The following is a 12567-nucleotide window of genomic DNA, read 5'->3' as shown; positions in this document are numbered from 1 at the left end:
TTTCTTGTTTTCCTGATAATTTGATGACAATATGCTGCACTTTCCCAAAGGGCATCACAGAGCCGTGTTCAGCTCTCCAACAAGCCCTGCTATAACATTGGCAAGGAGTGGATCAAATTAAAATGAGCATTTATGGGCAGCTGGTTTTGATCTTACAAATATCTTTATTTTTGTTATCTTGCAGAAGAAGATCCCAATATTTTCAAACACACGTCCCCAAATGTTCAGCCTAACGAGGTTGAGGGGTGGTGGGAAAAGGAAATGGGGCTTTTATGAAGCCTGGAACACCTATATATATGCTTATATATATTATATGTAACTAAACTTTGAGCAACTGCTCTCCACTTATGTTTAGCTTTCAAACTTGTTTCTGTACTAGACTTCAAGGGTGTGCATGCCCAAGTCTTGCCCATTTTCCTAGCTACGAGTTTGTCTGTGTAACAGGGCAAGTGTTGTAGAGCGGTAACATACACACTCCAGTCGATGCAGTAAAGAGAGTTAAGAAACCTCCTGTGGGCAGAATAAGTCTCCAATGAAAATATATATTTTTAAAACATTAGTCAATTATTAGCTAAGCTGCTGGAGCATTAGCACTCTTTACAAAGTAACCTTTGGCTGATGGACCTGTCCCTTTGGCACTCAAGCCTGCAGACACCTCTTCTACCAGCCAATCCCCTGAGCTCTGGGGATGGAGTCACACGCAGTTTGCTCACAGGAAGAGCACTCTGCAAACTCCAACATCTCCGTCAAAAGTTTCATAGCTGGTGGACCATGGAGCTTCTTGTAAACGTAGGAAAATGGATAGAAGAAAACAAAACTGCTTTTTTACCACCTGTGTGCAATAAGCTTATGTAAGTAAATGAAGATTATATTTTTATGCAGTTCTTAGATACATCGATATTCTTCGCTATAAGAGGAAGCTGCTAAAATGCATACATACATGCTAAAGACTAGTAAGGAACTGTAGTTCCTCTCACACTGCAGTCAGAGTGCTGTTTCAAAGAATAGAAAGTGACTGAAATCTGGTTTGCAGTAACTCTACAGCAGCTGTAAAAAAATCAACTTGCATATAAGATATTTGCCTCAACTCAAAGTCTCTTGTAGGCAGTTAGACTGAGCTAAGGGAATTTGTGTCAGGGCCTGTGACAATAAACTCGTAGAAATCAGAGGAGACAGCATCACATCCACAAATGATAAGATTTAGCTAACAGATTAGTGCTACCAAATTACAACCTGAAACAGCTGCTGGAGCTGCTGAGAGTAATTTCAACATTGCAGAGGAGCCGAATCTGCAGGAGCAATCAAAACCGATGGGACATGTCACTGAAAGATGAGGAGAAAAGAAGGGCAGGGGCACTGGAGGAGCAGGCTTCCAGGGCATTTCCAGAGCTGTCAAGGCAGGGTAGGACCTGTTCAGTGGGAGGCTGAAGAGGCAGTGCTTCAGAGCAATGACTGGCACCTCCGCGCTATGAACCATATTCTGAGGATATTCAGCTAATATAAGAAAAAAAGTGTGGGAATTATGCAGTTGTACAGCATGGGTATTCTCAGTGTCAAAGCTCATGAACAAATTCCAGTGTAAATGGTCTGACGAGTGGCACCTTCTAGTCACAATCTTAGTGAGGATTTCTTTTCTCAGTGAAGTTGAGGACAATATATTTTGTCCAAAATGCCATATACAGAAGGCTACAGAGAATTCTTTCTTATGATAAAGAGTGATATAACTCCAGGTTTTATAAAGAAAATAGAAAAACATTTTTCTTGCTTTTAATTTTTTTTTTAAATAAATCTTGCTTTGCAACTTTAATCGTTTAAAAAAGCACCAAAGACTGTGCCTCTTGCCCTACCCTGTTTTGTTTTCTTTTGTTTTTCTCCTAAACTTTTTTTTAATCTCAACTCACGAGTTTTGCTGCATTTTCGTTACCAATTCTCCTCCCTGTCCCACTGGAGGGTGGGGGGAGTGAGCGAGAGACTGTGTAGCTTGGTCCTGAGTGGGGCTAAACTACGACACCTTGTTGAACTTCATACAATTGGTCTCAGCCCATCGGTCCAGCCTGTCCAGACCCCTCTGCAGCGTCGTCCTACCCTCAAGCAGATCGACACTTCCACCCAATTTGGTGTCATCTGCGAACTTACTGAGGGTGCACTCAATCCCCTTGTCCAGATCAATAGTAAAGATATTAAACAAGACCAGCCCCAAAACTGAGCCCTGGGGAACATAACTTTTGACCAGTCACAAACTGTGTTTTACTCCATTCACCACAACTCTTTGGGGCCAGTCATCCAGCAAGATTTTTACCCGGCAAAGAGTACAGTGAAGGAGACAATATATTTTACTGTATTAGATGTATTCTAATGACACTATCTTGCAATTTTAAATGCTTTTTAACCTCAACAATGAGCAATTAGTGCAAAATCAGAACCCTTGACATAGCTGATTTTTACAGGGTAGCTATGGCACTTTTAAAGCTCTTATGTGAGTTCAGAATATGATACTTGCCATAAGGAGACCTTACTGTGGTCATGGACTGATTCTTCAAGGTCTTGAGATGTTTTTAAAAGGTTGCCTGCTGGTACCATTTTCTTTATGTGATTAAGAAGAGAAATATAAGAGTATCTAAAACTTAACAGGCCATTGATTAGCACCTCATTCTAAAAATAGTGCAATCAAGTAATTTTCACTCACCTGAAACCCTTATGATACTCTATTTTGGCAGTCTTAACTGAAACTGCTTGCCTTCCTTATGATTTTTCTTCTTAACTTAATGCAATTATATTGACTTATTTAGCAGTATGGACAAACAAACCTATCGGACATCCTGTTTGTATTTGATAGCTCAAATTTTTTGATGGTGTCATTATACAATTGTTAATGATAGAAATGATTACCCTATGCTTGCCTGTTTATTATGTAAAACCCAGCTAAATCCATATAGTAACAGAAGTAATGGTAGAATTGCCAAACAAAAAGTTAAGCAACAATGATTTTTAGAGCAAGATTTTCACTTTTAGTTATTGAACTAATAACAAAACTGTATGAGTTCCTGTAAAAAACTAACTCATCCTAGAACTAGGCTACAAGATACCCACAGGTTGTCTTTCTCTTATTTTATTCTCCAGGGTTGATTTTTAGTTATTTCATTAGCTATTAGCTGTTCTTACTGTTGTGGTCTTCCTTCCCTTGTTTAGTAGAAGGGTTCATTAATGCAGAAGTATTACAGTGAGTTCTTGAAAACAAACATTAAATCTGCTTCCTTATTTTAGGAAATGGGCATGAAGCCAAGTGCTATAATGTATACAGTTTCCTATGGTGACAATAGTCAGTTTAAGAATTGTAATCTCATTTCATTCTTTAGGCTTTTATTTAATCAAGGAACTTGTCACTGTTATTTGTTGTTTCTGCTTTATTAATCCCTACTGTGTTGTTCTTTATAATTTAAATACTTTGCAAGGTAAACATAGTAATAGTAGTAGATCAAATGTATATGTTCAGCAATTCAGCACAGCTTCTCTCAATTAAGGCTTATGAGGTGCTGATAGAGGCACATCCTTCCTCCTCCTGTTGCAGGGGAGCGTGGCTCTGCTGGTTCTGTCAACCCAAGTATTGCCCAGAATCTCCTCACTGAAAAGGGGATAACACCCCGCAGCTGAAATGTCAAAAAGAGCTTAAGGACAAATTTTTAATCACTGCTAACAGGCCTGACATACAGGTTTTTTTTTTTTAGCAAATGAAAACCTGCTACCTTACCTCTTTATCAGTTTAAGTGGACCAATAGATAATTGGGACGATCTCTATTCTTTGTGCCAGCTGAGAGAAGTGCACACTGGGGCTCTTAAAAGGGGCAGAGTTAAGATAAAGAGCCTGAATCTCCTTTACTGAATCAACCACAGCCACAATGAAACCACTGTAATGTTCTTCCACCTTAGCAAAACCAGTATAAACAGAAAAGAAATTAGGTGATAATTCCTACCATCAGTATCCTCTAGTAACTATACCAATGGGAGAAAAAAAAAATGTTTTTATCTTTATTAACCTTAAAAAATGTTTTACCTTTACAGAATCCTGATCTAATCAGCTCACATTTAAAAGACATTTTCCTGTTGTTCCTGTCTCTTATGTAGGAATCTTTATCTTTACAGTTCAAAGCTCTTTCCACAGCTGGTAACTATCGTTGTCCCCTGTTCATAGCTGGAGGCGCTGAAACACCAGGAGGAAGGCAGCTGGCCTCAGGTCACCCAGCAGGACAGCAGCAGAGCAGAGAGATGCATCCAAGGTCTTTTCAGTTCTCGTTCTGGATGTTGCTTGTCACTCAGTACTGTTTCATTGACTCACTGTGCTCAAAGAATAAAAATAAAAAAAAAAAGAAATAAAGAAAATCATGAGTGGAGGTAGCTTTAAAATGTCATGTTCTTTTCTAGGCATCGCCATCAATTGAATGTGATGTTTGTTGGAGGGCCAAATGAAAGGAAGGACTATCATATTGAAGAAGGAGAAGAGGTAACCTATAGGTTGTTTACATTTTGCTGTTTTAATTGTTCTATAATGATTAAAAAGCAGCTACTTGTGAAGCTACATCTACAGATTAGCACTACCAGGCTCAGTGATGTTGTATTTATTAGATCTATTCAAACACTTAAACAGAATCATTCACCAGAACCATACACCATCTGTGCATTTCCTCTGAAACAAGCACATGGGATCAGTTCTATGTTGCTGTAATTCATTTTCAACAGGAAACTAGAGGCAAGTGTTCTGACACATCAAAATGTCTCATTTCAACGTTTTGGAACAAAACTTTGGAAAGGTAGCGATATTTTTAAAGTGATATTTTGTGGCAGAAGATCAATCTGTATTTCAAAAGTAACTTTGAAATTAAAAAAAAAAACAAAAAATATTTTGGTTGACTTGAAATTCTATTTTTCTGGACTTTGTGAAAAATATCAACATTTTCAGCTTTCAGTCAGATGTGGAAGGTTAAAGAATAGAGTCTCTAAATATTTTTTAAATCAGTCCCCTTCGCTGCACATCTTCCATGTCAAAAGAAAGCCGTCACACTGCTTTGAGTTGTAATTAGCCATCGTGCCAAATGCACAATATAGGAAGAAAGAGTAGAAACATATCAAAATTGTAATAATTTATCTACTTTGTTTACTGCCTTTTTCGTGGAATTATCTGCTTGGCCTGAGGACTCCTCCCAGTTGGAGGTATCACAACTGGCTCTGAAGGAATCCTAAGGGAAAGGGGACACTAGACGCCTGGCAGTAAGGATTTCAGAATGGGAGACAATTTCTCTTGCTTCCCAGCAGAGTAATTTGATTTCATGTAATTCAAATAAAATGTGGTCACCTAATTTTAAGTACCTTTGGAAACTCAGGCTTAAGCATCTACACAGGTCAAGGCAGAAGTGAGTCAAGTTAAATAAATCCTTTTAAAAATAAACAAAAATTTGTGTTTGCTTATCATTGAATCATTTCTCAGAAAACCAACCCAACCATTTCACAACAGTGTTCATTAATTTTCTGTTATAATTGTGCCATGCAGGTGTTTGTAGTCATTATAACCATACCGCTCTGAAGGAGTGGTTGCTACTTTAACATTGTTGAACTCCTGCTTGCTTTGCATTGCCATCATGGTCTCACAGCCCACCCATGGCTGTGGGTACGGGCAGGTCTGTCACATACCAGGTTACCCAACGTGCTCCATTATGTCCCTTCTCATTGGCTGCGCAGGGGGAGCTCTGGCAACTCCTGGGACCATGCCAGCAGGTTGCTTGGGCTCAGAAAGAGGCGAGCCGGGTCTCAGGGCACTGCGTGTGAAGTGATTGTTGCTAACCAGAGAATTGAGCGCCCGTCATATATTTACAAGGAAATTCCAGAGATACTTAGCTGGGGAAAACAAAATGTGGTTTCATCAACATGATTATGTCCCTGGGAAAGGAGTAATCACATCTGTAGTATGACTACTCAGAAAGCACTGGAAATAATATCTAATCTATACACTGCTGTTACTGCATATTATTAAGTATTATACGCAAATAAAGGGTCACAACAGCAAGAATTTCACGTGCAGAGATGAGGGCTTAGGAGCATCCTCTTGCTGCCGAGCTGTTCTCTGCTGGCACTGTTAATGTGCAGATGTATTGGGAAGATCAGTTGTGACTGGCTAATTACGAGAAAGACTGGAACCTTGATTTGGACTCTCTTCAAAGCCTTTTAGGATTGTCTCCTGAATATTTGTTTAGGCTAAAATGACAGCTAGTTTTGCACAGTTTATTTCCTCCTCTCAGCAAGCAGGAGTTTCCTAAATATGTAACTCAACATTTTGTTCCTTCTTAGTTTTCTCTGTATTACTTCACTTCCTTCTTAATTTTATGCACACTACTTATTTGCCATCCTTCTGCACAGATTATTGTCTCATACCTGAGACATTGTTTTCTATTGAACAGGTTTTATAAGAAGCCAAATCAAGCTGCACTTTACAAGAGATAAGCCGTTCACATTCTTTGGCTTGAATTCATCACTATGTCACATTCATTCTTTTTCCAGTTTGTAAATGTTAAGTCCTTGCTCCCTTCTCCATCAGACCAGAGACAGAGTTGACAAACATCTACTTGAATGTTCTCTGCCTCTAAATCAGACCCATTGTTATAATGAAACTGAATTACTTTGGGAAATGGATCTTCTGTTAAAACATGGCAAAACAACTGCTGTGAGAATGCACCTATATAGCTATACAGACAAAACTTTCTTAATATGTATTAAAATGAAAATGTTTGTGCTCTATAGCTAGTTTTTTGAGTTTTCATATGAATAATTATTCCAATCTATCTGACTCGTCAAGGAGCTTTGGATTACATGGACTAATGACTACAATTCTTGTGTAGTCAACTTGACAAGACCACTGAAAGCTTCTGTGGTGCCCCTGATGTGATGACAGTCCTGGACGTCCCTTTGTCGCTTGAACTTTTCATAGTACAGCATCATTCAAGAGTTTCAACACTTACACAACAACTTCGTGGTGTATTTACTGCATTTTGCTTACTTCCAAAGCCTGAAGTTAGGGTGGGGGGAAACTTCTAGTCTTATCTTACAAATTCACCATATAACTTTCAAGAAATAAAGTAAGTGAAAACTAAAGGGGACTGTATGTTTTGGAGGAAGTTAATGACAGATAAATGCCATGGTAATAACAGAGCTTAGCTATAGTAAAACCAATTGTGGATTTTATTTTCTTCATTGCATGGTCTGCTTTGGGGGAAAGTGAGATATGCTAACAGCTAAATCTAGGATCACAAAAGTACTTAAGCTTCTGTCTCTTTACCCACTTCAGTCCACCACTTAAACACAATGAATCCCAACTAGCTGACTTTGATTTCCTACAAATTTATATTCTAATGTTGAGTCTAGATAAAACAGTGCAGTTCCACGCAGAGAAATTCAAATCAGCCTTTCATCTACCACCTGCAACACATTTGCATTGGCACAATATTCCACTTGTTTTTAAAAGCAGATTTTAAATACTTCTCGTTGTGCTGTATGTATTTTACCCTAAGTTTCTGCACTCAGCATCTGGGTTGTTTCCTATGGATACAGCCCCACAGATCTGAGCCCTTGCACTGCAGTCCTAAAGAGGACTCTCAGAACAGAAATCCCCTCTCCTTTGATCATCTTGGCCAATCTCTTCAGCTTCTTCTAGCATATTTACATGGTCTGATTGAGATATAGTAACATCTTGCTCTGAAACATGATACAGATTTGAGGTCACATCTGCTCACCTGAGTTTTCTAACCTGAGTTTTGATTTCTCTTTTTCTCCCCCTCACACAGACACCACAAGTAAGACTTGGCTCCAGTTCATGACAAATCACCTGCTTAAACAAAGCCTGACCCCTTCTTCTAGCATATACTGCTCTCTAGTCAGCGTGCTTTTGAGAAACTCTTCCCTAGCAGCTCAATTCTCCCTCTGCCTTTTATGGGGATACTGGATGCCTAAGAGGGAGGGGAAAGAGGGGCTAGGTGAGCATTCCAGTAGGTAGTTTTGCAGTGTATGTCCCACACATAAAACTGAGAACATGAGTCACAGTAAAGCAAGAGAAACCTTTTTACTTCTTCACATTTAAAAAAAAAAAAACAACCCCACATTTATGTGATGAAAACTCTTTGAATATTCTAATAAGAAATAAATCTTCTATTACAAAGTAATAAGAGCGATGATCCTTTTGCATCAGAAAGAGATTGCATTTTCAGAAATAAGTTGGGATGAGTTTTGGCTAGTATTCAGGTTTCACAGATGACATGTAAATGAGTGTAGGGGAAAAAAAAAAAAGCAAAAAAAAAAAAAGCAAAACCCCACAATGTAGTTTTCTCTACCTTCCTCATCTGTTTGCCTTTCAGACTTCTGATGGCTGAAAAACCTTGTGATGAGACAGGGAGAAAATTGTTTTTCTGTGCTCAATCAGTCACCACTGAAGTCTGGAGAACACCCAAGCTCTACTCCCACATCAGAATTTGATTTACTCTGCAAATTAATTTAGTACTTAGCAATCTGACAAGCAATACAAGCCAGGATGTGCCAAGTGAGAACTTAATCCCAGAAGTGGCTGAGCAAACCCAAATTCCACTTTCAGAAGCAGTCAGTACTCAAAGTACACTGCAAATTGCAGGTGTCTTTAGAGATCTGTGAATAAGCTCTCAGCTGCAAAAGCCCTCACAGAACTCTGGGCTCCTACATCTAGGCAGAGTTTGCTATCAAAGGTGGATCTAAATTAAATTACATACATTGTTGTACATAAATTAAAATAGACTTGTTTTTTAATTGGCCTATACAAGCCAATTAGAAATATTTTGTTCTTTTTCTAGTACGTGCTTCCTTCTTTACTCTGCTAGGATACACATACCTGGATGAAGCAGCAATACAATTCTCACCATGTGAATACAGTTTGGATGATACCATTCTTTTTAAGGCAGTATCTAAACTTTCTGCTACCTTGATTAAATTAATTCCTATCAAGACAAACAGCTTCATTGATGCTGCTACTGAAGGGAGCAGTGAACTCCCACCTCTCTGCATCTTCACCTATTTTCTACAGAAATACCTGCATAATTTGTTTTATGAACCTATATAATTGAGTTAAATACCACTTCACAGATTTGACAATGATTCAGCGCTGGCCATGCTTGCATTTCATCACAGCTTAACTCAATATTATCAGGTTGAATAATGATCAAGAAGGGTGAAGCAGACTAAGGAAGGAGGATGTAAAGAGAATTTAAGGAAAATTAAATGAGTAAAAAGAATAAACTATCAATCCTAAGGGGCTTTCAGTTTAGTCTTCATAGGTAAAACTGCAGTTTTAATGATCATATTGAGTAATGTTATGAAAAAACATTATGCTTAAAGTTAAGAATGACTTCTAGATGGCTCATAACTTCTAAAGGTAAGGCAAGAATTATTAAGAGGAAGTGGTTTTAGTGTAATCATAGCAAGAAGATGCCACATAGTAAGCAGGAAAGCTAAATGAAAGGCAAAAGTCTGGAAAAAAAATGGAAAAAAGAAGGAGGCATAAAAATAATAAAATAAAAAAAAAACTCAAATAAGCACATTTAGCAACAAAAGGGATAAAAAGACTGGTGGACAAACTTTATTTCTTCCTTGAGCCGTATTCTTCACCCAGAAAGACAAATCCATGTCTGATTTTGACCCAATATGCAGTAGCAATATACAAATTGAGGTTTTTCTGCAAGGATATATGTATTACATGTAACAAGAGACCTTGCCTTTAATAAGATGCTAATAAAGTGAGAACGTTACACATTTCCTCAGTTTTCAGTACTGCTGCAGAGAATGGATACTAGATTATCCCAGTAAAAACATGCCAACAAGGAAAGCTTATATTTTCAGGTGGCATGAACTGTACTGACTTACTCTCTATGTATGCTTATGTATTTGTGTATATACATATACATATGCATGTGCATGCATCCACACACACCAGTATTTCCTTACTCAGGTCTTGATTTTTCCAGGACATACTTAGGAAGAGGTTGGATTTGCATTCGGAATGCAAAGCTCCGTCAGCATTTAGAAAAAATAACATTCCAGCAAAAATACCGTACAATACTGTATTGCCACTGTCCTGTGAAATGGGCATGGACTGTAACTCACTGAGATATTAAACAGTTGACAGTTTTCTTGTAAAAAGTTCAAGGTTTAATAATAAGCACAGCAGTAAATTCAATAATTAATTGAATTGTATTAATCACATCAGATGATTTATGGATGACTGAAGCACTCAGACATTTAAAAAAAAATTAGAAGAATAATCCATAATTTACAGTGAAAGGTACTATTTAAATTCAGTCAGAAAAAAAATGCTTTTATTGACAACATGTAGCCCACCTCATTCCTTTTATCCCACTGCAAAGCAATTCTTTTAATGCAAAATTGTGTTCAGAATCTGTCCTTATGACTGTGATGCTTGACAACTGAACTGGATGGCCCCCTTTCCCCTCTCTGTCTTTCATTACCAGAAAGTTTGCTTAGCTACGATTCACGGTCACAAGCAGAATAAAACTCTACCTCCGTTGCCCAACCCCTCATCTACATATCCTGTGTGCATGTTCAGTAATAGCTCCCTCAGTAGTTGTAGAGAAGGTAACACTCCAAAGCTCAACATTTCAAAAAGGATCTTTCAATTTCAGTATTATGAGTGTGATATTCCCAATAGCCTGTGTGATAATCCATCAAGATCTTACAGTCTTAGATGAGTCTTTTTTGAAATGAAGAAGAGATCATTTCCCCACTGAAACCACTTTATGTTGTACAATGTGCAGTTAGCCTTGCCAGATGTGCTCTGTAATGAGGGCTACTGTAGCATTTTATGTGGTCATTCAGTAATACCAATGCAAATTACAGGAAAAGGACATAGGGAAATGGAGTGCAAGGAGGATAAGTAGCCTGGCACCGTGGCCATCAACACAAGAGTTATAATTTATCCATGGTGATGTCCCTGGCACAAGGTGAACTTTTCACTCACATAAGAGATCTCATCATGAGCTCTTTTCCAGTACATTTTCAGGTCTCTCAACTCTTTCATTCCCTTGGCAGCATATTTATTCTTTCTTATGTTCATAAATGTGTTTCTTGAATTCTTAGGGGCATGAATCAATCATTATTTCAAAGCTGTTTTGGAAATAACCCTGATTTAAAGAACTGATTAAGCTTTTCTGATGTTGGAAAAGGTTTAGTTCAGGGTTTTTATATACTTTGGTGGTTTCTTCTTTCCCCTATTTATTTTCCATTTTTCCTAAAATTGTAGTAAATTACTATAAATAAAATTATTTTCATTATATTTCTAACTTTCAATCAGGTTTCAGACAATTTCTGCTGCACTAGCCATTGTATGAATTAATCCGTTTGGTTTCTAGCTATGGCAAATAGAACATGGAAAGCTTATAGAAGCTTGGCAGAGAGTGGCAGAAAATTAAAGTTGACTTTTATACAATACAGATCAATAATACTTCAAAATGAGAAAAAAATGTGCCCATTATTCCAGGTCAAAGAGAGACCTGCTTACAGATCATAGCACAGTTCTGCCATAAAACATGAGGCTAGGTCTGAGCACCTCAGAGCCCTCACAAAGCTGCTCTGAAAACAGAGCTGTGGAAAGGTCACTGAAGACAAAATCACAGGTTCAGTGGTTCTGTCCTTACACATGCTTCGAATGTAATCCCTTTACATACACAGTAGGAAGAGGAGCAGCTGTTGCTGGGCTTCAAGGGTACCCACAGAAATAAAGCAGAACAGTCTCCAAATGGGCAATTACTCCTAGATGAGAAATCTCCATTAAAAAAAAAAAAAAAAGAAAAAAAAACATACCCAAAAAACTCATGCATGCACATTTGGAACTTATTTGGAAAAGTGACATTTAATTTGACTGAATATAATAGTGAAAACTCTGCTACATCTGAAATGAAGCTTTGTATATAGTGTTAATAACGGATGTCTGAACCATAATGTCCCAGCCCTAGAAAGAGTAATTCCCAGGAGTAAATACAGTGCAAAGGAATTACACTAGGTTCACAGAATAACTGTGTAAGCAGTTACAGACCTCTTAGATTGTCAAATGTATATAAGTTAATGAAAATAATACATCTTTAGTAACATTTTCGAAAGGAACAAAGGTTGGAAGTCTGTTATCTATTGTCAGAAAAAACCCTGTAAATATTTGCAATTATAGATTGAATGTACATGTGTCTGTCCTTTATATACAGAAAATTAAGTACAGAATGTTTTGGAGTAGTTGCCTTAATGTTGTTTTTCTATTCCTTCAGCTTTTTTACCAGGTTGAAGGAGATATGTGTTTGAAGATAATTGAAAATGGAAAACAAAAAGACATTGTCATCCGAGAAGGGGAGGTAAAACAGCATTGTTTTTCTGTTATTGTTGTACATAGGTATGAAGTATTTAAAAAACAATTTATCCCTGCTGTGCAAGAGATGGCATTAGGATAAAAAAAATAAAAATAAAAACTTGAATGCAGTGTAGCAGATTCCATGTAATTAACAG

At 37.7% G+C, this 12567-nt stretch overlaps 1 protein-coding gene across 1 annotated transcript in view; it reads left to right on the top strand.

The window, feature by feature from the left end:
- Nucleotides 1-723: 723 nt before the first annotated feature.
- HAAO (3-hydroxyanthranilate 3,4-dioxygenase) overlaps nt 724-12567 on the top strand; it is a 33579-nt gene continuing 21735 nt past the window's right edge. Inside the window, exons 1-3 of the mRNA XM_086745599.1 lie at nt 724-851; nt 4420-4498; nt 12333-12416. Of these exons, the coding sequence (XP_086601725.1) occupies nt 772-851; nt 4420-4498; nt 12333-12416 (243 nt within the window). The 5' untranslated portion in view covers nt 724-771. The remainder of the gene's footprint in view (nt 852-4419; nt 4499-12332; nt 12417-12567) is intronic.

Source organism: Chlamydotis macqueenii, chromosome 3 (genome assembly GCF_036417535.1).
Source record: "Chlamydotis macqueenii isolate bChlMac1 chromosome 3, bChlMac1.mat, whole genome shotgun sequence".
Taxonomy (NCBI): Eukaryota; Metazoa; Chordata; class Aves; order Otidiformes; family Otididae; genus Chlamydotis; species Chlamydotis macqueenii.
Note: the sequence above shows the minus strand (reverse complement) of the source record. Positions and strands in the feature narration are given on the sequence as shown.